The sequence below is a fragment of the Medicago sativa genome, chromosome 1 (genome assembly GCF_051527215.1).
Source record: "Medicago sativa cultivar Bolivia chromosome 1, Bolivia_mono, whole genome shotgun sequence".
Classification (NCBI taxonomy): domain Eukaryota; kingdom Viridiplantae; phylum Streptophyta; class Magnoliopsida; order Fabales; family Fabaceae; genus Medicago; species Medicago sativa.
The window spans coordinates 54,744,075-54,771,844 of record NC_140749.1 but is presented as its reverse complement, the minus strand read 5'-3'; the positions used below and the strand labels follow the sequence as shown (position 1 = coordinate 54,771,844).

Here is a 27,770-nt window from a genome sequence, read left to right as displayed (position 1 = left end):
AATCTCTGTTTTGACTTGTTTTGGTTTTTCTCTGGTGTACCGAGGGCGAGGGGTGCCCTGCTAATTTGGTACTAAAGACTGGTGGGCCGATCACTTTTGATTCGAGATCGGGAGTTAGTTCTTTGACTCAAGTTGGTTTTTTGGGCTGTTGTTTTGTGCTTTTTCGGTGGATCAGGGGTCGTGAGGTTGTGGCAGCTGCATCATCCTTCGGTCAGGTGTTTTTCGATACGTGGCTTAGCTTGGGTGTTGGGGTTTAGGTGTTTTATTTTGACGGTGTTCTTTGGGAGTGAGTAGTGACGATGGACGATGGTTAATACCGAGTTTAGAGTGTTTGTTTTCTTTAGGAGTCTATTTTAGGTGTCGATGTGTTTTTCTGGGTTTATTTTCAGGGGTGTTCATAGGTGGTTATGGTGTACCGTCTATATGCGGCACCATTTTGTTTCTTGTTTCGCTCATACCCTGCGTCTTGCCGGGATGATGTTTAATAATATTTGCCGATTCAAAAAAAAAAAACTACGAATAGTAAGATGAATACACCCCAAATCTTGCTTGTAACATAATAAGGATCGGTTCAATAACATAAAGTAAACTAACATTAAACTATATTAGATAATTTGTTTATAATTTTTGCAAATTTCGCACACAAAACAAAAAATAATAACTAGTTAGTCGGTCCGGAGAATGGGCTTTACCATTCAAACAATTCACGAACACCACTGTCTCCTACTTTTGGCTTGCATCAAGTATACTTTTTGCCCTTTGAAATTTTCCAATTGATCTTCATTTCTTCTTCAGGACGAAGCTTGGCCCTTCTATCAATATCCTTCAAAGCCTTGTTTATCTTGTAAACATAATCATCCAAAGCATTCACTGCATTAACTTTCTTCTGGAACTCTTCATCTCCAGCCTTGTATTTCTCTGCTTTTTGAATCATTCGCATAATCTGCTCAGTTGACAATATCCTTGTATTATTGGTTATGGTAATCTCTTTCTTATTTCCAGTACATTCTTCCTCAGCATATACAATTAAGATTCCATCAGCATCTATGTCAAAATATACATTCAAAGAATGGCCTCGAGGATTAGAAAGGTTCCAATCAAGATAAAACAAACCCAACAAATTGTTATCACTAGCCCTTTTCCTCTCACCCTCACAAACCATAATCTTGACAGAGGATTGGTCGTCCGCACTTTTTTTTGTACACTTTTTTCTTCTTTGTAGGAATGGTAGCATTCTTAGGAACCACAACACCCATGAGATCTCCTTCTAATGATAAGTGAAAGTGGTGTAACATCTAATATCACCAAGTTTGGAGAAAACTTATTACCTTTACCTTTACACAACACTGCAGCCTGGACTGCTGCACCATAAGCAACAGCCTCATCAGTTGCTTGTAAAAATTTCACATCCCCTGCACACACAATACTTTGATATCATTGTACAACTTAGTCAATCAAATAGTTATAACTATGTGTTGTTTTTTTTGAAGCATTTTCATCTGTAAAATATGACACAGTTTCCCGTGTCTTTTTCATACTTAACCACCATGTAAAGAACAAAAAAAGGTATGCTAATGCAATATTTGTTACCTTTGTCAATGACACAATAAGAAAAAGAAAAAAAAAGGCTTCAATGCAATTTAAAGTTTCTTTATTTGAGTGATTAGAATGGAAAATGAATAGCTAATTTTTGCTTTCCTTTACCATGACTAATTTACCATTTACCATGTAAAATAACTTTAAGTAGTGAACACAACATACATTAGAACAAAATCCAGCCACACATGCATAAATATGAGTAAATCACATAAACAAAGCTGCCAATATTTCCAATAAACAAATTACAGATAGTTAAGAAGCAATAAACATTTCATGACATATTGGATCAACTCATGTGACATACTGGCTCATGTCACAAATGCAGCTACCTAATAGTTCATAATACACTATCGTTATAAATATCCAAAAAACGGTGAAAGAGAAAATATAACTACCTCGTTCTTCTTGTTTGTGCCATCTTTTTAAGCTGGCCCAGTGTCACTGGGCATCGAAAGCAGAGACTCTGTATACACAACCAATCCGAATACATTATCTTAATCTTTACAATAATAGTTATGCTCTAGGAACTCCCCTTCATCATCATCATATCTCACCAATCCAGTACATCCATCTGTTCCAACAATATCACCACTTTTTGTACAACATACAAGGGAAATGTAAGAAATGGTATGCAAATCAAGAACAAGAGTTTTAGTCCAAGATGACTTCACTTTGTATTCTTTCATCACCCATATATCAACTTTATCCTCGTCCCTCACCCATAGACTGAGAAATCCTCTAAATACCCATAAATTAGATACTGCGAAACTATATTCAAAATCATCATCATTTGGGAGAGGAATTTCTAGAAGTATCCTTTCCATTAAATGAAAGGCAACAATAACATACTCACGAGTATTGTGACGAATAGCCAACCAGTGAATAGCCCCATTGAAGACTGACTCTACCACAGCACCAGGAAAATGAGAAGTCTCACTAAAAGGAAAAGGACTCACAATTTCGTTCCACGCATTAGCTCTCAATGAGAAAATCGATAAGTGAGATAGCTTAATATCTGGGTTTCGAATATGATAACGGGATACTAAAACTACCAAGTAATCATCTGTTGACTCGTCATACCCAAGACCATAGAAATTTGAAGGTAAATAAAAATTTGAACGTAAATAATTGAGTGGAGGCGAAGGTATTTGTCTATGAACTCCGGTGGATGGATTCCATATGTATATGTTTGAAAAAGACTTCAACAACAGAAACCCTCTACATGAACCCATAACTTTACCATCATAATGAGATTCAGGAAGCGAAAAACTAGGGTTGAGTGAAGTAGGAGCAGAATAATTGGTAAACAATGAATCTAAAGCTATAGATCTAAACTCAGGAGTTGTTGTCATGAACAGAATTCGACGAGTGTGTGAGGCAGCAGTAATTTGAAAGTGTGAATTTGCAAAAAGAGGATTTGAAATAAGAGAAAACCATGACTTGGAAACGCATTTGAATCGTATAAGAGACTTCACCGGCAACCTTAGAAGGATTTGAGTTACCAATTCTTCAGGTAGACACAGCAGTTCCGTCGTCTCCTTCTCCTGCTCCTCCTCCATGCGTCTTTCTTGTTTACTCAGTGATGTTTTAGAGATCAATTCATCCGGCAAATACGGTGGTGGATCCGCCTCCATTAACGCGTCTTCTGCCACTACTAGCAGTGGTGTTTTGATTTGGGTTCAGATTGATTTAGTTAGGGGATATTATTAATATTATTAATATTCTATCCTATCATATCTTTTCTTCGTAAGATAGGATAGGATAGGATATTATTAATATTTTTTATTTTTTTAGGGGAGAATATTATTACTCCCTCCGTCCCTGTATAAGCCCCTTTCTTTTTTCACATTTCTTTTTTAATAAAAATTGTTAAAGTAATTAATGTGTCTGTTTTTGTTGTTTTGTGTGTTAATATTACCAAATTGTTATTTGTTTGTACGTGTATATATTAAATTTGACTTTTCAAATTTCAGTAGTATTAATTAGGGGTATGTTTAGGAAAAAAGTAATAAATCTATCTAGTAATTTGAAAAGGAGTTTATATTTAGGGACAAAAATAAAGTCAAATGGGTGTTTAGATATAAGGACGTAGAGATTTTTGGCTTAATTGCATAAATGGTCCCCAAAATAAGTTGCAGTTTACATTTTGGTTCCATAAATTGTAAAACTCACAATTTGGCCCCTTGATTTTGCTCCGTCGGTCAAAAAGGTCCCCAACTATAAACTTTAACTTCAAATGTCTATAGTGGACTAACATTAAATGTGGTCCACAATAGATCCTATTAATTATTTTAATTTAAACTGTTTGATATTTATTTTTTTAAAGTGGACCATTAAATTACACAGGTTATTATATCGAGCAGTGCTATAGAACGTGAATGAAATGTCGTGAAAATTCAAGAATGCAAATGTGTATAGCATGTATTGGTGAACAGTCCGGATTTGGTGGAATAAAGGAGGTAGTGGTGCCATTTTTTTTTTATCAACTAGCCACATTTATCGGGAAAAATTCTGGATAATTTTTTCGGGATGTTTGACATTTCCGTATTATATCATATGGTCATTCAACAACAACTAATTAATTCACCCTTTCTTCATCATCACATTCATCAACATTATCATCATCTTCATTATCTTTCCACAAAATCCAGAAACAACCCCAGGCAGAAAAAAAAATTAAAACCCCAAAAAATCATAAATCGACACTTAAATCATAAATCAACACTTTCTAGCATAAGAAGGATTTTGCTTAGGATGAGATTGGTTTTGTGAGGACCCCTAACACGCAGGAAGCAGAATCACACACCCTATCCATTTCTCTTATATTCTTTTTTTTTTTTGTCCTTTCCTTTCCTTTCATTTCCTTCACTTTATTTCTAATTCCATTTTCCAATTACAGAAAGGAAAAGCCTCATATTAAAAACCTAGATATTTAATGGATTAATTTAGTTGGTAGGGTTTATTTATAAACAGAGGCAATTAATAGAAAAGTGGGTTGTTTATTAGAACATTGCTCTTTAGACCCTCTCCAATTGCTTACATATCGTTTAAAATGCTTCTGTTTTATTATTATTATTATTATTATTATTATTATTATTATTATTATTATTATTATTATTATTATTATTATTATTATTATTATTATTATTGTTGTTGTTGTTGTTGTTGTTGTTGTTGTTTTTTAGGGGAGAATATTATTGTTATTATTATTATTATTATTATTATTAAAAGTCGATGGGTTTCAAGGACTTATCATCTTTCAATGTTGTTATGCTTGGTAGCCTAGTGGAACGACAGTTTAAAGCTCGATATTTTCCACATATTGACTCCTTTGGATCCAAAATTGGCAAAAATATGAGCTACGTCTGGCATAACATTTTTAGCGCAAAGAATGAGGTTCAACAAGGGGCTCGGTGGTGTATAGGTACAAGCAAAAGGGTTCCTTTGATGGAGCATCCATGGATACTAAATGGAGAGTGCATCACGACATCTCCGATGGGGAATGCACAATTTCGTTCTATTTGTGTTCAAAAGCTGATTAATCATACAATGAAGACTTGGAAAGAGCAGCTAGTTCATTACCTTTTTGATCCACCTACTACACTTTCAATTCTCAACACATCTTTTTCCTCTAGTCACAACATATGTGTTAGTTCGAAAGGAGAGAGGAATGGCAAGTATTATGTTTGTAGCGCTTATCGAATTTGCAGCGAAAATATCTGGAACACCTCTCACTTAATACGTTTGGACCATTGGAGATAAATATGGAACGTCAAAGCTCCCTTGAAGGTAAAAAATCTTGTTTGGAGGGTGTGTTGTGGGTGTTTCTCTACACGTGTACCAATGGTTAGTAGAGGAGTCACTTATCATACTTTGTGTGTTGTTCGTAATTAGGATTATGAAGATTACGTGCCTGCATTATTTACACGCTCCAAACTAGTATGGTGTGGCGCGACACCAATTTATGGAACATTATAGAGCACACTTTGAGTTTGTATGCTGAGCCAACTGACACAATGCCCCTTTTTTCATAACAATCTTGTGGAGTCTAGGGAAGCGTAAGAATTTAAAGATGTGACAACAAGTGCCTAAGTAGTTGAATGTTTTGTGCATATGTTAAAAGATTGGAAGCTCGCGCAGGAGGTGAGAACAAGTGCCAAGACAACTGAAGCACAACCTCAACTACAACCAAGCCATGCTCACACTCAAACATTTTTTTTTTACAACAAAATTATAATGAAACATTAACTTCAATAATAAAAATAAGTAAGAGAATTTCTGAAACAATACAATAAAACCTCAAATATATTAAAAATTAACACGAAGTCTTATAAGGATGTCAAACTATAAAATAGCTAAAAATTACAACCCAAGAGTATCATAATTGAATTTATTTTCAATGAGATAGTAAATCTAATATAAACTCCAATAATAGCCACAAGCCTATGATGGGAAGAAGAGCAAGTTTGCTACCCCTCACTCTTTCAACTTTCAATGTTTCTTTATGTTTGTCCTCAGAAGAACTTTCTTGAGATGATTTGTCTACTTGTTCATTGAAACTCTTCCATTCATCTACTTCTTTCTGATATTATATGCTACATTGTAGATTATGGAATACACTCTCTATAACTTTGTGCGTATTGAGGCCTTAATGTGTATCCCTGCGCATATAGACATGTGATTATTGCTCTGATGGAGAAAAGAATGACCACAATATTGCTTATTTCTAAAACTAAATATAAATAAACACAACCAAATATAAACACACATGTTAACTGTATAAATCAACTCCACCAGGCTCTACCTTAAACTAAATTTTCACCAAATCGAAAGCTGAAACCTGTTAAATTTCATATGAGTAATATTTTAGCTCATCGTGGTTCATAGTTCTTCTGAAACTTGTTAAGTTTGAAAATATGAAACCTTATCTAGATTTTATAAACCTCATTTTTCCCATCACTTTGCCAAGTCATAGTTCAGTTTCTATAAAGCATGTGTGCATGACTATAATTTACACTTCTGTCGTAGTTTTTTAAGACTGTTTCCTCTAGAAGAATTTCACATCCCTGAACACAATATTTGCATGTATTTAAAGCTTTGATATTATTCTATGACTTAGCAATCAAATAATTTTCCTCTCTATGTTGTTTTCTTTGAAGCATTTTCCACTATAAAATATGTACATATATTTCCCTCGTGTCTTTTTCATACTTACCCAGGAACTAAAGAACGAGCTATAAATATAAAAAAAAAAAGGTATTGTTGAAATATGATGCACATTTCTAGATATTTCTAGAATACATTAGAGAAAACTAGAATAACATAAAGTTGCTACATGTTTCTAGATTGTTCTATTAATGTCTAGGATAAGTTAAATCCTAGAAACATCTATAATAATCTAATGTAGAAAAGGCAAACAAAGGCCTAGATTATTCTAGTTCTAGAAACATCTATAAGCACCTATAAATAGACTTATATGGGTGCAATTGTATTTAAGCCTTTAAGCCTTTGAGATGCAATGTCAATAATATTGAAGGCTTCACCATATCACTAATGTGTCTCCTCCTACAATATGCTCATCACTAATGTGTGTCCCTACCACTAGCTCCCTCACGCTCTATATTTTCCAACAGTGGTATCAGAGCTGCGTTCGGTCATTAACAGGGCGTAGCAAAATATGATCTCGTGTCACCAACTATATGTTCTTCTATAACATAAATTCTACAAAAGTAAAAATTCTCAGTCTATGACTCAAACACAAAAGGAGTACATGTAGCCACAAGGCTCTACTCTGTTTGAGTTAAAACAAGAAAACTAAGAAGGCTATAGAGGAGTTCAGGTAGCCTAACAGCCCGATCCTCTAAAGTTCTGACGCAGTACGGAAGCGTAGGGTTAGCAAACGCTAAACCTAGATAGAAAAGAACAAGTTTGCAAGCGACAAACTTGTGAAAATAGGGTTGCAAGCGACAAACCTATCAAAATAAGGGTTCCGGAATCCACCAGAATTGAGAAAAAATCTCTAATAATTTTATTGAATCAAAAGTGTGCCTCTTAGGCTGCATAAGTTCTGCTTATATAGGGAAAGAAATAACAAACCCGTGGGCCAAAATAAAACAAAACGAAATAATAATAGAAAGTTCTAGAAAATTACTAAGATTTGGTTAAAATAAAATACTACGAAATTACTAAGAAAGCCCTCCTACATCAGTCTCCTCCACCTCTGAAGAACTCGACCCCGAGTTCTCATCTTGATAAAGGACTTCATCTGCATGGTATTCATGAATGTCTGCCACATTGAAAGTGTTGGAAATGTTCATAGAATCTGGAAGTGCTACCACATATGCATTATCATTGATCTTGCGAGTCACTTTGAACGGACCATACTTGCGGGGCTGTAGCTTGCTGTAGGTACCAACGGGAAATCTCTCTTTTCGCAGAAACACCATCACATCATCCCCCACATTGAAAACCTTGACTCTTCGCCGTTTATCTGCAGCAGCTTTATTTTTCAACCCGGTAGCTTCTAACTTGGCCTTGACAGAATCTTTCACAGTCATAATCCCTTCAGCCATCTTTTCAGCAGCTATGCTAACTCCAGGAGCTTTAGGCAACTTAATCAAATCAACCACATGTCTAGGGACAGAAGTGTAAACAAGTGCAAAAGGTGTTTTTCCGGTAGCAGAATGCACGGTGTTGTTATAAGCAAATTCAACCTGAGGTAAAGCCAAGTCCCACTGTTTCGGTTTGTCACCACAAACACAGCGAATCATATTTCCCAAAGTCCTGTTCGTGACCTCAGTTTGTCCATCAGTCTGGGGGTGAGCGGTAGAACTCCTGTTCAGTGATGTTCCAAATAATTTCCACAGAGTAATCCAAAAATGACTGAGGAATTTGGTGTCTCTGTCGGAGGTAATAGATGTAGGAACCCCATGAAGGCGCACAACCTCTCTGAAAAACAATTTGGCTATGTTGGATGCATCCGCAGTCTTCTTGCATGCAATGAAATGGGACATCTTGGAGAATCGGTCCACAACCACAAACACAGAATCCACACCTCGCTGGGTACGAGGCAAACCCAACACGAAATCCATAGATAAATCCTGCCAAATGTCATCAGGAATGGGTAAAGGCATGTAAAGACCAGTGTTTTGCGACAGACCTTTAGAAACTTGGCAAGTGTAGCATTTCCTGACAATGGTTCCAACATATTTTCTCAAGTGCGGCCAATAAAACCTTTCTTCTAGACTAGCAATGGTCTTATCTCGCCCCATGTGTCCACTAAGACCGCCACTATGTAGGTCCCTAATTAATTTATCCCTCAAGGATGAGCAAGGAATGCACAGTTGGTCTCCTTTAAAAAGGTATCCTTCTCGAATATGAAAATCTGCACAAGGATGCTCCTTGCAATTGGCCCATAATTCTTTGAACTCAACATCACTCTCATATAATTCTTTTAGGCATTCAAAACCCACAACCTCTTGTGCTAAAGTGACAAGCAAAGAAGCTCTCCCACTTAAAGCATCAGCTACCTTGTTGAGAGCACCAGATTTATGCTGAATAATAAATGGGAATTTTTGCAGAAAACTCACCCACCGAGCGTGCATCTTGTTGATTACTTTCTGACTATGGAGAAATTTCAGAGCTTGATGATCAGTAAACAGAATGAACTCTCTATGAATCAAATAATGCTCCCATTGGCGAAGGGCTCTGAAAACGGCGTAAAATTCTTGGTCATAAGTACTCCATTTTTGGCGAGCTTCACTCAACTTCTCACTAAAGAAAGCAATTGGCTTCTTCTCTTGAGACAAAACAGCTCCTATTCCAATTCCACTAGCATCACATTCAACTTGGAACACCTTTTCAAAATCAGGAAGAGCTAAGACTGGGGCGGTGCACAACTTCTTTTTTATTAAGGCAAAACTCTGATCTTGCTCGGAACCCCACTTGAATTTTCCTTTCTTCAAACATTCTGTGATTGGTGCAGTGATAGTGCTGAAATCTTTGATAAATCTTCTATAAAAAGTGGCCAGTCCGTGAAAACTACGTACTTCAGTAACTGATGTGGGTGCAGGCCAATCTCTGATAGCCCTCACCTTTTCCTCATCAACCTGGATTCCTTCTTCACCAACTATAAACCCCAAGAAAAGTAACTTGTTGGTACTGAATGTGCACTTTTTCAGATTAATGTACAACTGATTATCTTGTAAAACTTGCAAAACCAGCCTCACATGTTCCAAGTGCTCTTTCTTGGACTTACTATAAATCAAAATATCATCAAAATAAACTACCACAAAGGATCCAATAAAGGGGCGTAGAACCTGATTCATTAATCGCATGAAGGTGCTAGGGGCGTTTGACAATCCGAAAGGCATCACTAGCCATTCATAAAGTCCATCCTTACTCTTGAAAGCTGTCTTCCACTCATCTCCTGGTCTAATTCTGATTTGATGATATCCACTACGCAGATCTATTTTTGAAAACACCTTAGACCCTGACAACTCATCAAGCATGTCTTCTAAACGGGGAATTGGAAACCGATACTTGATAGTTATCTTGTTGATGGCTCTACTGTCGACACACATCCTCCACTGATTTCCTTTCTTTGGTACTAAAAGGACTGGGACAGCACAAGGACTCATGCTCTCACGGATGAATCCCTTTCTTAGTAAATCCTCAATCTACTCCCTTAAAATCTCGTTCTCTTTAGGACTCATGCGGTAATGAGGAAGGTTTGGTAGGCTAGATCCTGGAATCAAGTCTATCTGATGTTGAATATCTCTCATAGGAGGTAAATCATTTGGAAGCTCATCTGCAATCAGCTCATTGAAATCTTTTAGAATTTCTAAGACTTCACTTGGTATCGGAATCTCTTCTTTCACCACATTCATCAGCCCTTTGATCACAACCGGACAAAAACACTCAGTTTCCTTAACAGCATCATCAAGTTCCTTTTCATTCTGAGTCATCACTAGGAAACTCGTTTTCTTCTCTTTCGGGTTCTTATCAAATTGTAAAACAGGTGTCATAGCAATCTTATGGGCTCCCCAAGTAAACAACATCACATTATCCCGTCCCCGATAAGTAATATCATTATCAAACTGCCAAGGTCTACCAAGTAAAATATGACAAACATCCATATCAAGAACATCACAAAGTACCTCTTCTCTATAATGTTTGCCGATGGATATAGGAACTTTGCAGGACAGCGTCACTCGTACCTGGGATCCCTTGCTGACCCAACCAAGAGAGTATGGCTTCTCATGAGGCTCCGTGGGTAGCTTGAAATAATCCACCAATTTTTTTGACACCAAGTTCTCCGTGCTTCCATTATCAATTATCAGGTCACATACTTTGTTATTGACGGAACAACGAGTCTTAAATAAATTTTTGCGTTGGCCTTCCTCTTTGGATGCCAGCAACGTTCGCTGAAGCACAAAGTTCACTCTCTCTTCAGAATCTTCCTCAGCAAACTCAACTCCTACATATTCATCTTCCTCGTCAAGTTGCTCATCACCATCATCCAAACCTTCTGCTACTCCAGCAACCCTCCTTGATGGACAAACATTGGACTTGTGACCCTTCCCACCGCAGCGGTAACAATTATCACCACTAGGATACGCATAAGGGTTGTTCTGCTTTTGAACGGGGGCCTTGACTGGAGGTGCACTGCCAGAACTGCTTGCTTTGCTAACATGGTTTGAATCTTTGACTGCTGCACTTTTCTCTTTGTCATCAGCTTGGTTCTGTGGAGAATATCTTCTGAAATTTGAGAAATTTCTAGGGGATTTCTCTATTAATTCCGCCTTTAAAGCTAGGTTGGACGCTTCAGCAACGGTCCAAACAGTCTGTAATCCCATTTTTTCTTGCAATGAACTTTTCAAACCGCTAATATACCGAGCCACCTTCTGATTCTCGGACTCGCCTAATTCATTACGTTCAGAAAAACGCAAAAATTCAACCGTGTACTCAGTCACTGATCGCTTGCCCTGAACACATTCAATATACATCTTATATAGAATCTGTTCATAATCTTCAGGTAAAAATCTGTCAAGCATCAACTGTTTCATCTTTCTCCAAGTTCGAATAGGGGGTTTATTTTGTCTACGCCTCTGAACAACGAGCTTATCCCACCAAACAGCTGCGGTGCTTTTCAGCCTGATCGCAACCATCTTAACCTGCTTGTCTGTCGGGATGCCCATGACTTCGAAAAATCTATCAACATCGATCTGCCAGTCCAAGAATTCTTCTACTCCCATCGTTCCGTGAAATAAGGGAATATCAGCCTTAACACGGTAATCTTGGTGATTCCCACGTTCACTCCCATCATCGATCACGACTTCATCCTCATCAAAACTCAAATCATCATCAGAAGGGTTGTTGACATAACGAACCCTAATATCCGGAGTTGGTCCTCCTCCCCTGTTGTTGCGGTTGTTGTTGTTATTTCGGTTGTTGTTGTTGTTTCGGTTGTTGTTTTTGTTGGCGAGGTCGTCCACCCTAGCCGTCAACGTCGTTATTTGAGCCGTCGTTGCCGTTGTTGTTGTGGATATCACTGCAATCTGATCTGCAAGAGCTTTGATGGTTGCAGCTAAACCGTCAAAATCTGCCCTGGTAACTGGTTGATCTCCCATGGCTGATCACGTTAGAAAAAAGAACAGGAGAAACCTGCTCTGATGCCAACTGACGCAGTACGGAAGCGTAGGGTTAGCAAACGCTAAACCTAGATAGAAAAGAACAAGTTTGCAAGCGACAAACTTGTGAAAATAGGGTTGCAAGCGACAAACCTATCAAAATAAGGGTTCCGGAATCCACCAGAATTGAGAAAAAATCTCTAATAATTTTATTGAATCAAAAGTGTGCCTCTTAGGCTGCATAAGTTCTGCTTATATAGGGAAAGAAATAACAAACCCGTGGGCCAAAATAAAACAAAACGAAATAATAATAGAAAGTTCTAGAAAATTACTAAGATTTGGTTAAAATAAAATACTACGAAATTACTAAGAAAGCCCTCCTACATCAAGTTCAAGTCCGACTAATGTCGATGACCTATGGCTAATAAGACACTCAAGTTCGAATAGAGCACAAGTCCAGGCAATAAATATAAATGGAGACCTGTGACCTCTGATGCTTAACTTGAGTACAAGCATAGGTAACTACTTGTCATACCCCAAATTTTGACCATTAGACCCTGCATTCATACACCGACACGTGTCCTTTGACCCTGATCAGTCTCTGACTTTTCAGTGAAAAATTCGGCAGAGAGGTATTTTAAAATACCTCATATTTGGTTCCGAGTCGGGCCCTCTTCTCTCAATTTTTATTTATTATTACTTTTAGTTTATTTTTATTATTATTATTATTATTTTCGTTATTATTATTATTATTATTATTATTATTATTATTATTATGTCCATAAAAAAGGTCCAAAATCTGTCCGAAAATGTTCCAAACACAGCTCAATTAACAGCCTGTAAATGTCCCCTTCATCCCACACAAGGGCAGGTTTTGTTCCTCCTTTAGCAAGCTCTTTGTCTCAATTCAATTCTATAAATAGAACTACCTGCAACCAGCATTAACACACAAGATTTTTCCAGCAAAAAGGAGGAAAAACTCGATCCCACACACAAAAACTCACGCATAAACACAAAATTCTTCCAACAATCCACAATTCATCAATCTCAAACACCAAACAGAACCTGCAAACAAAAACAGCCAACACAACGAATCTGTCCCAACACACAAACAGGGACGTTAATCAAAACCCAACCAACATCAGTTTCTAATACAACCAGAAGCATTTCCTAACCAAACTACACACACACGCACAACAAAAGGTAGTTTGATTCTCCCTTAGATCTAGGTCTATGGGTAAGTGTTTTAAAAATTTTAAGTTGAGAATAGCATAGAAGAGAAGAGAACAAAGAAAAAGAGCAAAAAAATAATATAAAAAGGTGGGTTTAGGTGTCCGACGCGGTGGCGCCGCCTCCCTGGCCGGCCAACCACCGCACCGGAAAATTGGAGAAGAAGAAGATAGATAGGAAAAGAAAGAGAGGAAGCCGAGAGAAAGAAAGAGAGGAAAGAGAAAGGAATGAAAAAATGAGTAAAAAAACCATTCCAAAACTATATATATTATTAGACTGAACCGGTCCAATTGCTGAACCGAACCGAACCAAAACCGGTTCATCCTAAGCCCAGCAGCGCCCTTTTCCTCTCTGAAGCCCAGTTCTTCGTTTTCTATTCCTGCACCCCCATCTTTACTTCCTGCATCCCCAACATATCATTTTATCGTTTTCATACATGTTAAGTTCTTTTAGTGTTTTAATTTCATTCTCATGCATTTTTATCTTATTGCTTGCATCTAATTTTTGGACTTATAAATTATCTCATGCATTTTTATTTTATTTTCGCATTGCATTCCATTATCTACTATTATCATATGCATATTTAAATTTTGTCATTAAATACACACCTCAATCCAGAGTGCTCTGGTCCCAAATTAATTGTTAATATTATATTATTCTCCAGAACAATCTGGTCCTTATTTAATTAAATTAGTCCAGAGTGCTCTGGTCCTAATTAACTGGTAATATTATATTTTTGTTTAATTATTTCTCCAGAACAATCTGGTCCTTGTTAATTAAATTACTCCAGAGTGCTCTGGTCCTATATCAACTGTTAATATTATATTTCTGCTTATATAATCGTTCTCCAGAGTATTCTGGTCCGTGTTAAAATCACCTTATATTTCAGCTTAACATTATTTTTCTCATTCTGCTTATATAATTTTCATATCATTATTCAAAATAACAAAAACATGCAAATATATCAAAAAAATATTTTCATAACAAACCTTGATCCTAAATCAAGCGATCGTCTTTTTATTTTTACTTTCTTAATCAAATCATCAACCAATTCTAATTCTATTTTGAGTCATCTTTCATTTAAATAAAAAAAACACAAACAAATTCCAATTTGCCACTTGGCTTTGCATTTTAAACCCCTTTCAAAAACTATTAAAAAAACACAAAACAAATCAAACGTCAATTTCTATCCCGAACTACGAGGTTTTGATCCCTCACGGGTACGTAGGCAAGGGACACGCGTCCTTCCAAATCAATAAAAACGTAGATAATTTAGGTCTCTAATTTTCTTTTATCATTGCTAATTCCATTTTTTAAAGCAAGCAAGTTTATAGCACAAAAGTTAAATAAAATCAAGAGGTTCTCGTAGAGTACTACGAATATTTAGGGTGCTTAACACCTTCCCTAAATATAACCGACCCCCGAACCCTTAATCCCTAAAAATGTGGTATTTGAACTTTTTTCCACTTTCTTTTTGAAAAGAATTAAATGTTCAGTCGTGAAATCAAAAACGGGTCTTTCGACCAGTCCGAAAAATGGCGCGACAGAAATGGCGACTCCGCTGGGGACAAAAAGTAAGAGGGTTGAGCAATAACTTGGTGTTATTTAAAATTTGTGCTATAAACTTGCTAAAAAAAATGTTTTGAATATAAGATGGAAATTACGTGTATATTCGTTCTCTTTCTTCTATCTCCTTTTTAAGCGTGAGTGGTGAGATAAGTCCTACACCCGGACTTGAGGGAAATTAAGATAGGACCGGGTATAATCATAGTATCCTTGCCAAGAGTACTCTTCGGTATTGGTACATGTGATAACCCACTCAATGGAGGGATCTTGGAGGTATACTTTTGTCGACGTGAGTACTCGCGTATGGCATGTTACTTTCAAGTGACCGTCGAAGTTGAGAACCATTAGTCACCTTTAACCCATCTTGGCTTTTTAAGACGTAGTGCGGTGGCTAGTCGAGAGTACTCTCGTATTGGTCGTCACGCGATACTACACCCAAACGAGATTAACCGATGAATATTGTTGGAACGAGAGTACTCTCGTCACCTAACAAACGTTCGGACGTGGTTGAAAACTTTGGGAACCTTGGTAGAACCCGTGATACAAGTGCAAATGAAAACCGTAGTCCTTACCAATGGCGTTCTTACCCTTGACTCCATCATTATGGGCCTAACCTCACTGTGTTTTCACCATTTGTGTAGCATAATCATGCATACATGCATACATGCATAAAAACTTTTCTCATCAAAACATCGAAGGACTTAGATAAGTTTTTGTAAACATCAGAAATATTCCACATTGAAAGGAAAATAGAACTGATTGCAATATCTTTACAAATTTTCAAGAGAAATCACGTTCATCTGCGATGTTTACAATTCATCTTGACAAATCCTTCAATAAAAAAAAAAAAAAGAAAGGGTACATTTTTTTCATAAGCATTTCATACATCATGTGCATTCATAGTTTCTGGTATGTGTCTCACGTCTTGTCTCTGTCTACAAAAGGTCAATCCGTCAGTAAAGTGGTCTGATGTCTTCATCCAAGTTCGGTTCGCATATGCAAACACTCGTGCAAGCACATCAACTTGATCAGCTGAAGCAGGAAGTCCATGGACTTCGCGGAGAGGTAACAACACTTCGGGTTGAAATAGGGAAGTTAACTAGTCTAGTATCTTCATTGATGGCTACAATGGAACCACCGTTTGTCAAGCAAAGGCTTCAGCCACCATATCAACCAATGTGTATGCAACAGCCTCGACAACAGGCTCTGCATCAGCGCACTCCTCCGAGTCCGGCCCCTCAGTCGGTTACTTCTCAGAATCAGGCTCAGGGAGTATCGCAATTCAACCCAATTCCTATCAAGTATGCGACTTTGCTTCCTATCTTGCTTAAGAAGAGACTTGTTCAAACCAGGCTACCGCCTCGTGTGCCAAACCCCTTACCATCATGGTATCGCGTTGACCACACATGTATTTTCCATCAGGGGGCGCCGGGTCATGACACGGAACAGTGCTATGCTTTGAGGGATGAAGTGCAGAAGTTAATCAAAGATGAATCATGGTCCTTTGAGGACCCAGATATAAAAGTACTACTTCAACCACATCATCTGGCTCCTCACTCTATTGCCGCTGTTAGGCCCACCATGGATGCTGCTCAAAATCCGGGTCATCAGCCCCAGTTTCAACGACATCAACAACAGCCTCGGCAACAGGCTCAGAAAGCTCCGCAATATGACCCGATCCCTATGAAGTACGCCAAGTTGCTTCCGTATTTGCTTGAGAGGAACCTTGTTCGGACAAGGCCACTTCCTCTAAAACCAAAGAAATTGCCAGCTCGATGGAGACCTGACCTCTGTTGTGCCTTTCATCAAGGGGGACTAGGTCACGACACTGAGCAGTGCTATCCTTTGAAGGAAGAAGTCCGAAAGTTGATTGAAGACGATCTCATACCTTTTGAAGAGTTTGAATTGGAATGTGCAAGTTAATCCGCTATCGGATCTTGGAACCTGATGTTGATGCATTAGCTGCAATTGGGTTTTTGTTGATGTTTATTTCTACTACTCATTTGTTCAAATAATATGTTTGTTTGTTGCTTTATGTTTTTTCAAAAAAAAAAAAAAAAAATCCTCCCGTCCCACCCGAAACGGAAGTGAACTTGTTTAGGGCTTTCTGCTTTATGTATTTTCATCATTAATAAAAAGTCGCTTCGATCCCGACTTTGTTTTATTTTTGTGCTTTTCTGGAAAAAATGGTAATACAAAAAACCAAAAAATATTTTCCTTTAATCATCTCCACATATCTGCATAATCATAATGTTTATATCAATAATCAAATCATGCATTATTAAACTCGTTGAACACTTAAACCCTGTACTCTCTCTCGACTTTGAGTTCCTTATATCCAAGACTGAAGAGGAGGATGATGAAGAAATTTCCAATGAGATTTCTCGCATACTGGGGCATTTCGGTCGTCGAAGCCGCAATTATCAAGAAAGATTTGTCCAGAAGAGGACATTCATGTACAAAGACTGACACAATTTGCCTCACATGGGCATTGTACTTCAGTACACACTTCAACAGGGGCAATCCCCCTCTATCCCTCAATATACAACGTAAAGGCAGTGCTTCTCGTGGAAGTCAAAGTCCCGTCAACAGAAGTTCCAGTGATATAAAAGTGTTGCCACTGTATGTCTTGGACAGTTATGTCAAAAGGATAAGTATGCGACAAATAAAGTTCGTCCCCGCGAATGTCAAAAAGTGACTTTGTGCTCAAAAGTGTTTTACCCAATTCCGGGGGCAAATGGATGCCAAATTACAATCCATGGTAGCAAACTTGTATGTCCAGATGCAGTCAAGAAATACTTTTTCAAAAAATGAAAGCTCGATGAGTCACAAACATGATAAAGCGACTCAGGCAAAATGAGCGTCTCGGTGGATTGAAAACCTGAAAGGGCAGTCCAGGCAAAAATTAGAGACATAAACAAAAATGATTATCCTGATAGATTGAAAACCTAAAAAGGCGATCTATGCAAAAGTTAAGGATTGTGACAAAGTAACTGCATCGAATTAGACACGGTTCATCTGGGACATTTCAACTGTCAAAAGGATCTCTGATATGAAGCATCTGCAAATCAATGTCTCGGAACAGTGGAGTTCAGAGTTGTCAGGGAGAATAGCGGTTATTGTGTTCAATGTACCTTTCCCTTTATAATTACCATTTTCCAAACTTTTTGAAATCCATGGAGCCTCGCCTTTGGCAGGCTACCATTCCATTACATCTAATTTGAGTCTATGCCCATTCATTTGAAATTCTCATCTATTCTGTTTGCAAAATTTTATTCTATTCTTGATGATTATACTTAAAGCAAAAAAAAATATTTTAAAAACTTTTTCATGTCTTTTGAAATGCATAAACAACATGTACATTTTCTTTGAACTGATGAGTAGGTGAAACATACATCAACATCCGTCTCAAAGACAGTTAAACTTTGCAAGGTAGGTATGACCAAGTGCTGAGAGATGACCTCTGTCAAAAAAAAAGAGAGAGCTCGCTAAGTCGAAAACCTCAAAAGGCGACTTAGGCAAAAATGAGCATCCCAGTGGATTGAAAACCTGAAGGGGCGATCCAGGCAAAAATTAGGGATTCAAAAAAAAAACAAAACAAAAAAAAAATGATGAAAAAACAAAGACAGGGGCATCACATTTCAAGTGGGCCAAATGAAAGAATGCACTTTATGCTGGTTTGATTAATGGCGACTTCTGCCAGTGATTTGTTTGAAGGGTTGTACCCCGTCAATGCTTGATTCATCCCCAAGTGATTTTATTCCCCAATGAAGAGTGTTGAATGCTTGTAACATAACGTCGGGCTGCTTCCTTTGGACCTGCCCAATTTTGTCTCAACAGTCTTAGCATTATACTGTCATATGAGTCTCATACGCATACATTCATTCATGCATACATGGCACGCATAAAATATCATTCATGCATACATGGCACGCATAAAATATCATTCATATTTAGTTCCATTATTTGTCTATGTCTTACTCTAATACATAAAAATGTCATCCCAATGTGTCTGATTCAAGTCAAAGTGGCAGGACCCATTAAATCATCCCAATGTGTCATTACTCATGCGAGTAACTGACGACATTTTGTTTCTGTACGTAGTCATTACTCATGCGGGTAACTGACGGCGATCTGTTTCAGTAAAGTAGTCGTTACTCATGCGGGTAACCGACATCATTTTGTTTCTGAACGTAGTCGTTACACATGCGGGTAACCGACAACATTTTCTTTCTGTATTATAGTCATTACTCATGCGAGTAACTGATGGCATTCTCTTTCTGTAAGTGGTCGTTACACATGCGGGTAACTGACAATATTTTCTTTCTGTATGTGGTCGTTACACATGCGGGTAACCGACAGCATTTTCTTTCTATAGTGGTCGTTACACATGCGGGTAACCGACATCATTTTCTTTCTGTAAGAGGTCGTTACTCATGCGGGTAAGTGGTCGTTACACATGCGGGTAACTGACGGCATTTTGTTTCTGTAAGTGGTCGTTACACATGCGGGTAACTGACAATATTTTCTTTCTGTATGTGGTTGTTGCTCATGCGAGTAGCTGACAATATGTTCGTCTTCACCACAGTAATGATGTTAGACAGTCCTCTCTCCCCAGTGATAATTATCAGTTTGTCCCTCAGTCGGCATATGCTTGCCGCTCGTTGCATTCATAATTGCATCACATGCATTCATATCATTATATTCATAAGCATTGCATTCTCAGCATTACAACTGGTCAAAATTGGTGTACTTAGTATTTAAGTCTCTTCGACCCGTTGATTTAAAGATTTATCTTTTTTAACCCAGTGACGAAGAAACTTAAATAGGGGCATCTGTCATACCCCAAATTTTGACCATTAGACCCTGCATTCATACACCGACACGTGTCCTTTGACCCTGATCAGTCTCTGACTTTTCAGTGAAAAATTCGGCAGAGAGGTATTTTAAAATACCTCATATTTGGTTCCGAGTCGGGCCCTCTTCTCTCAATTTTTATTTATTATTACTTTTAGTTTATTTTTATTATTATTATTATTATTTTCGTTATTATTATTATTATTATTATTATTATTATTATGTCCATAAAAAAGGTCCAAAATCTGTCCGAAAATGTTCCAAACACAGCTCAATTAACAGCCTGTAAATGTCCCCTTCATCCCACACAAGGGCAGGTTTTGTTCCTCCTTTAGCAAGCTCTTTGTCTCAATTCAATTCTATAAATAGAACTACCTGCAACCAGCATTAACACACAAGATTTTTCCAGCAAAAAGGAGGAAAAACTCGATCCCACACACAAAAACTCACGCATAAACACAAAATTCTTCCAACAATCCACAATTCATCAATCTCAAACACCAAACAGAACCTGCAAACAAAAACAGCCAACACAACGAATCTGTCCCAACACACAAACAGGGACGTTAATCAAAACCCAACCAACATCAGTTTCTAATACAACCAGAAGCATTTCCTAACCAAACTACACACACACGCACAACAAAAGGTAGTTTGATTCTCCCTTAGATCTAGGTCTATGGGTAAGTGTTTTAAAAATTTTAAGTTGAGAATAGCATAGAAGAGAAGAGAACAAAGAAAAAGAGCAAAAAAATAATATAAAAAGGTGGGTTTAGGTGTCCGACGCGGTGGCGCCGCCTCCCTGGCCGGCCAACCACCGCACCGGAAATTTGGAGAAGAAGAAGATAGATAGGAAAAGAAAGAGAGGAAGCCGAGAGAAAGAAAGAGAGGAAAGAGAAAGGAATGAAAAAATGAGTAAAAAAACCATTCCAAAACTATATATATTATTAGACTGAACCGGTCCAATTGCTGAACCGAACCGAACCAAAACCGGTTCATCCTAAGCCCAGCAGCGCCCTTTTCCTCTCTGAAGCCCAGTTCTTCGTTTTCTATTCCTGCACCCCCATCTTTACTTCCTGCATCCCCAACATATCATTTTATCGTTTTCATACATGTTAAGTTCTTTTAGTGTTTTAATTTCATTCTCATGCATTTTTATCTTATTGCTTGCATCTAATTTTTGGACTTATAAATTATCTCATGCATTTTTATTTTATTTTCGCATTGCATTCCATTATCTACTATTATCATATGCATATTTAAATTTTGTCATTAAATACACACCTCAATCCAGAGTGCTCTGGTCCCAAATTAATTGTTAATATTATATTATTCTCCAGAACAATCTGGTCCTTATTTAATTAAATTAGTCCAGAGTGCTCTGGTCCTAATTAACTGGTAATATTATATTTTTGTTTAATTATTTCTCCAGAACAATCTGGTCCTTGTTAATTAAATTACTCCAGAGTGCTCTGGTCCTATATCAACTGTTAATATTATATTTCTGCTTATATAATCGTTCTCCAGAGTATTCTGGTCCGTGTTAAAATCACCTTATATTTCAGCTTAACATTATTTTTCTCATTCTGCTTATATAATTTTCATATCATTATTCAAAATAACAAAAACATGCAAATATATCAAAAAAATATTTTCATAACAAACCTTGATCCTAAATCAAGCGATCGTCTTTTTATTTTTACTTTCTTAATCAAATCATCAACCAATTCTAATTCTATTTTGAGTCATCTTTCATTTAAATAAAAAAAACACAAACAAATTCCAATTTGCCACTTGGCTTTGCATTTTAAACCCCTTTCAAAAACTATTAAAAAAACACAAAACAAATCAAACGTCAATTTCTATCCCGAACTACGAGGTTTTGATCCCTCACGGGTACGTAGGCAAGGGACACGCGTCCTTCCAAATCAATAAAAACGTAGATAATTTAGGTCTCTAATTTTCTTTTATCATTGCTAATTCCATTTTTTAAAGCAAGCAAGTTTATAGCACAAAAGTTAAATAAAATCAAGAGGTTCTCGTAGAGTACTACGAATATTTAGGGTGCTTAACACCTTCCCTAAATATAACCGACCCCCGAACCCTTAATCCCTAAAAATGTGGTATTTGAACTTTTTTCCACTTTCTTTTTGAAAAGAATTAAATGTTCAGTCGTGAAATCAAAAACGGGTCTTTGACCGTCCGAAAAATGACGCGACACTACTAGAAGAGCAAGAATGAGTCCCTGTCAAGAATCTACTACATGAGTGACAAGGAGACTCACAAGCAACTATGAACAAGAAATTCTCCCTGTCAGAAATCTTCAACAATGTCGAAAAGGATTCACATGCAACTAAGGAGGAAGAATGGTCCATGCAGAAGTCTTCAACAAGACTAGCAAGGAGACCAATAACAAATATTATGGCAAGAGGTGGCACAAATTTTTCTATCATGTCAAATTGATCAACTGTGAAGAGTATCAATGCAGGAGGATATGATAGCACAAAACTATGTTTGAGCAACGACGTACTACATTTGAAGTTTTCGAAATATGCATCAAGGAGGAGTGTTGAAATATGATGCACATTTCTAGATATTTCTAGAATACATTAGAGAAAACTAGAATAACATAAAGTTGCTACATGTTTCTAGATTGTTCTATTAATGTCTAGGATAAGTTAAATCCTAGAAACATCTATAATAATCTAATGTAGAACAGGCAAACAAAGGCCTAGATTATTCTAGTTCTAGAAACATCTATAAGCACTTATAAATAGACTTATATGGGTGCAATTGTATTTAAGCCTTTAAGCCTTTGAGATGCAATGTCAATAATATTGAAGGCTTCACCATATCACTAATGTGTCTCCTCCTACAATATGCTCATCACTAATGTGTGTCCCTACCACTAGCTCCCTCACGCTCTATATTTTCCAACAGTGGTATCAGAGCTGCGTTCGGTCATTAACAGGGCGTAGCAAAATATGATCTCGTGTCACCAACTATATGTTCTTCTATAACATAAATTCTACAAAAGTAAAAATTCTCAGTCTATGACTCAAACACAAAAGGAGTACATGTAGCCATAAGGCTCTACTCTGTTTGAGTTAAAACAAGAAAACTAAGAAGGCTATAGAGGAGTTCAGGTAGCCTAACAGCCCGATCCTCTAAAGTTCAAGTCCGACTAATGTCGAAGACCTATGGCTAATAAGACACTCAAGTTCGAATAGAGCACAAGTCCAGGCAATAAATATAAATGGAGACCTGTGACCTCTGATGCTTAACTTGAGTACAAGCATAGGTAACTACTAGAACAGCAAGAATGAGTCCCTGTCAAGAATCTACTACATGAGTGACAAGGAGACTCACAAGCAACTATGAACAAGAAATTCTCCCTGTCAGAAATCTTCAACAATGTCGACAAGGATTCACATGCAACTAAGGAGGAAGAATGGTCCATGCAGAAGTCTTCAACAAGACTAGCAAGGAGACCAATAACAAATATTATGGCAAGAGGTGGCACAAATTTTTCTATCATGTCAAATTGATCAACTGTGAAGAGTATCAATGCAGGAGGAGATGATAGCACAAAACTATGTTTGAGCAACTACGTACTACATTTGAAGTTTTCGAAATATGCATCAAGGAGGAGTGTTGAAATATGATGCACATTTCTAGATATTTCTAGAATACATTAGAGAAAACTAGAATAACATAAAGTTGCTACATGTTTCTAGATTGTTCTATTAATGTCTAGGATAAGTTAAATCCTAGAAACATCTATAATAATCTAATGTAGAAAAGGCAAACAAAGGCCTAGATTATTCTAGTTCTAGAAACATCTATAAGCACCTATAAATAGACTTATATGGGTGCAATTGTATTTAAGCCTTTAAGCCTTTGAGATGCAATGTCAATAATATTGAAGGCTTCACCATATCACTAATGTGTCTCCTCCTACAATATGCTCATCACTAATGTGTGTCCCTACCACTAGCTCCCTCACGCTCTATATTTTCCAACAGGTATGCTAGTGCAATATTTGCTTCTTTTGCCAATGACAGATATTAAGAAGAAGAAAAAATTTAGGTTTGACCATGAAGGAAAGAGAAACTACTTCTGAATCCGACTATGGCAAAAAAAAAAAAATATTGGTCATTAGGAGGTAAAATAAATTTCCACTTCAAAAAGATGATATACCACAAATCTAATCAAACATGTCTATGGCTAACCTTGTAACAATTAACACCCTTTTCTACAGCCTATTACCATGCAAACTGCAATTTTTTTTCTTAAAGTCCTTTCTTTGAAAACTCTAAGTTGTAATTGTAGCACTATTTAGGGTCATGACATGATTTAGTTTTGATGTTTTTTATACTCTTAAGAATTAAGATATTAAAAATTCATTTAATTGATCATGTGTAGATCATTAATTTGAAGCTAATTTTGCTTTCTGGTTTAAAACAGAAATCACAATCACCAAGTTATTAGAATCCACTGAAATTTGAGAACAGAACATTCTATTTCATTTAAATAAATTTGTGACTATGATCAAATTTTTGAAGAAGTTCTCTGAGTCAAAGTCGGATAGTTGTGAACTTAATCAACATGCATAAACTCACCAGACTAATTTACCATGTACCATATAAAACAATTCCAAGCAGTGAACACAACATGCAATAAAACAGAATCAAGTTACATATGCATAAATAGCCGCGAATTACACAAACAAAGTTGTCAATATTTCTGATAAACATATTGCAAATAGCTTACCAATAAACATAAACATTTCATGACATTAAATCAGCTTGTGTGGCATACTGTGTCATGCTACAAATTCAGACACCCAATAGTTCATAATACAACCCAAGTATTAATATCCATAAAACAATGAAGGAGAAAATTTGACTACCTCGCTCCTCTTGTTTGTGCTACCTTCTTAAGCTTGCTCATTGTCACTGGGGAGTGAAAGCAGAGTCTCTGTATACATAGCCAGTCGGAATGCATGTTGTGAAGATTCACTATAATAGTTATGCCCTAGAAACTCTCCTTTGTCATCATATCTCACCAACCCACTAGGTCTATTTGTTCCAACAATATCACCACTTTTCGTACAACATACAAGGGAAATGTGAGAAATGGTATCCAAATCAAGAACAAGAGTTTTAGTCCAAGATGACTTCACTTTGTATTCTTTCATCACCCATATATCAACTTTATCCTCGTCCCCCCAAACCCATAGACTGAGAAATCCTCTAAATACCCATAAACTACAAATTTTCAAACGACCAATATCATATGGGAGAGGAATCTCTACAAGCTTTCTTTCCATTAAATCAAAGGCAACAACAAGATGGTCACCTGTAACAGGACAAATAGCCAACCAGTGAATAGCCCCATTGAAGACCGACTCTACCACAGTATAAGCAAAGTGAGCAAGATTATCACAAAAAGGCAAATGTGTAGGACCCACAATTTCGTTCCACACATTAGCTCTCAAAGAGAAAATCCCAATGTGAGATAGCACATCATCTGAGTTTTGAATAAAATGATAGAATACTAAAACCACCAAGTAATCATCTGTTGACTCGTCATACCCAAAGCCATAAAAAGGTATACTTGAATGATTAGGCCAAGACGGAGGCGAAGGTATTTGTCTATGAACTCCGGTGGATGGATTCCATAAACACATGATTGGAAAAGATTCCACCAATATAAACCCTCTACATGAACCTCTAACTTTAAGATGAAACTCAGATTTAGGAAGCGAAAAATTAGGGTTCAGTAGAACAGGAGCAGAATCAGCGGTGAATAATGAATCTAAAGCTATAGATCGAAATTGAGGAGCTTCTGTTACAAACAGTTCTGTTACGAACAGAATTCGACGAGTGTGTGTTGCAGCAGTGATCTGAAACTGTGAATTTGCAAAACACATTTGAAACGAATAAGAGACTTCACCGGTAACCTTAGAAGGATTTGAGTTACCAATTCTTCAGGCAGACACGACAGTGCTATTTTCTCCAACTCCTCCTCCTCCATGATGTTTTAGAGATCACTGCCAGATTGCACACCCTGCCTCGCTCGAGATCCGAATAGGTGAATGGTTTATTCATAAGATAGGATATTATTAATATTTTTTTAGGAGAGAATATTATTATTATTATTTCAAAAAAATATTATTGCTATTATTAGGGAAATGTTAACGAGTGCCCCGGGAGACTATTTAAGCACTTTAAATGGTAAGTTTTTAATGAAAAGTTGTGTATTAAATGCAATGGAAATTGTAATAGTTGACTTTTTAAAAGAATAATTACAAAAATCGGGATGCTTAAAGAGTGCCCCGAGGGCGGATCAGAGCGGGTTTAAGCATCCCCGTCTTCGTCCTCGCTTTCATGCACCCGCCCTTATCCCCAACCATATCGAGGGTAAAAATTGAAACCCAACCCCGCCCCCAATGGGGACGGGTCTCTCGGCCCCGCCCCGCCCCCACCCGCGAAAACTATATTTTTTATAAAAATATTTAAAAAAATGCATATTTTTCCATTTTTTCATAGCAACAAAAAACAATAATTATTCCTTAAAAAAACAATAATTATATTAATAATTAAATATCTAATAAACTTTTTTCAAAAGAGCAAACTAATTATAATAAATATGTTTATAAGAGTAATAATAATTAAAATAGGTTGGTGTTTATGGAAATAAAATTATAAAATTTAATAAATTAAATTTCAAAAAGCGGGTGCAGGGCGGGGGTGGATGTGGGGCAGGTGTAAGCATCCCCCGCCCCCTGACCCCGTACTAAAAATTCAAATTTCCCTCACACATGCACCCGCCCTTATCCCCAACCATATCGAGGGTAAAAATTGAAACCCAACCCCGCCCCCAATGGGGACGGGTCTCTCGTCCTCGCCCCGTCCCCACCCGCGAAAACTCTATTTTTTATAAAAACTAGTTTAGAGACCCGGCGTTGCCCGGGTTAGATATTAAATAAGTTTTATAAGTTTGTGTGCACGAATACACGTGTCAGTATATTAGATTGAATTTATTTAAATTTACAATTATAATAATATCATAAAAATAAATATAAATATTTCAAAAAAATTAAAAATAAATATAAATGATGAGATGAATGTCCAATGCAAGAATAAAAAGTGTAACAAAATCAATAATGAATTAGTCCAAGTGGTAATAGTTTTGGGTCCTTTAAACATGGACTATTACTTTCCCACCCTATTGCCTTCTCCCGCGCCCTGTAAAATTTCTAAAAATGCCCTTGTGCATTCCGGATTTTAAAATTTGGATTCATGTTTACTATTTTGGATTTTATAATCCGGACAATTCTTATGTATAATCAGTCATCAGACTCTCTCACATTTCAACAGTTTTGAGTTTTCCTTTTAAAAACAACAAAAAAACTAAGTAAAAAATGCTAAAAACCTGTCAAATAAAATCATAAAAATAGTACCAAAAAATTCTAAAAATCAAATAAAACTAAAGGAAATTTTTTCGGATTTTTCTGAGAATATGAAAAATTAATAAAAATGAAAAATGGGTCTAAACAATGGAATTTTGGATTTTGGATTTCTGGGGATGTTTCGGAGCAATCCGATCAAGTAGCCCGAAAACCCGATTTTTGTTAAATAAAATATTGGTTTTTAAAAATAGAAAAAATAATAAAAATATTGAGAATGAATGTGGAAGTGACATGTGGCATAAAAAACCTTACTTTATATATATACTATTGATATATACTATTGATTGATTGATGTGTAGTTTGTTGAGATAAAAAATACTGAGTGCATAAGATCAAAAGTTTGTTGAGATATTTATGTTAAATAAAATAGAAAAATAATAAAAATATTGAGAATGAATGTGGAAGTGACA

General features: G+C 36.8%; 4 protein-coding genes and 1 pseudogene across 6 annotated transcripts in view; all 5 read right to left on the bottom strand.

Moving 5' to 3' along the window:
• Window positions 1-523: 523 nt before the first annotated feature.
• Window positions 524-3,280, bottom strand: LOC146955456 (F-box/kelch-repeat protein At3g06240-like). 2 transcript variants are annotated; one of them, XM_085721666.1, is made up of 2 exons: window positions 1,995-3,280; window positions 524-1,426 (listed from the first exon to the last, which is right to left on the bottom strand). In XM_085721666.1, the coding sequence occupies exon 1, from the start codon at window positions 3,231-3,233 to the stop codon at window positions 2,094-2,096; it is 1,140 nt and encodes a 379-aa protein (XP_085577792.1). In that variant the 5' UTR covers window positions 3,234-3,280; the 3' UTR covers window positions 524-1,426; window positions 1,995-2,093. The 2 variants fall into 2 exon arrangements, with proteins under 2 accessions (XP_085577792.1, XP_085577790.1); XM_085721664.1 differs by having other exon boundaries at window positions 524-1,412.
• Window positions 524-27,770, bottom strand: part of LOC146955444 (F-box/kelch-repeat protein At3g23880-like) — an 86,826-nt gene continuing 59,579 nt past the window's right edge. Inside the window, exon 2 of the mRNA XM_085721674.1 lies at window positions 524-1,412. The gene's annotated coding sequence lies outside the window, so the exon portion shown is untranslated. The remainder of the gene's footprint in view (window positions 1,413-27,770) is intronic.
• Window positions 740-1,162, bottom strand: LOC146955457 (heat shock 70 kDa protein-like). The gene has a single exon (XM_085748521.1). The coding sequence runs from the start codon at window positions 1,160-1,162 to the stop codon at window positions 740-742; it is 423 nt and encodes a 140-aa protein (XP_085604647.1).
• On the bottom strand, window positions 5,875-26,002 carry LOC146955454 (F-box/kelch-repeat protein At3g23880-like; annotated as a pseudogene). Its single transcript, XR_015016642.1, has 2 exons — window positions 24,796-26,002; window positions 5,875-6,260 (listed from the first exon to the last, which is right to left on the bottom strand). The product of XR_015016642.1 is annotated as an F-box/kelch-repeat protein At3g23880-like (transcript).
• On the bottom strand, window positions 8,371-12,230 carry LOC146955455 (uncharacterized). The gene has a single exon (XM_085721661.1). It carries the CDS (start codon window positions 12,228-12,230, stop codon window positions 10,278-10,280), a length of 1,953 nt encoding a protein of 650 aa, XP_085577787.1. The 3' UTR covers window positions 8,371-10,277.

What these genes read in the sequence shown, in the direction of transcription:
- LOC146955457 (XM_085748521.1), bottom strand. Translation starts at nt 1,162, where the DNA reads ATGGTTTGTGAGGGTGAGAGGAAAAGGGCTAGTGATAACAATTTGTTG.
- LOC146955456 (XM_085721666.1), bottom strand. Translation starts at nt 3,233, where the DNA reads ATGGAGGCGGATCCACCACCGTATTTGCCGGATGAATTGATCTCTAAA.
- LOC146955455 (XM_085721661.1), bottom strand. Translation starts at nt 12,230, where the DNA reads ATGGGAGATCAACCAGTTACCAGGGCAGATTTTGACGGTTTAGCTGCA.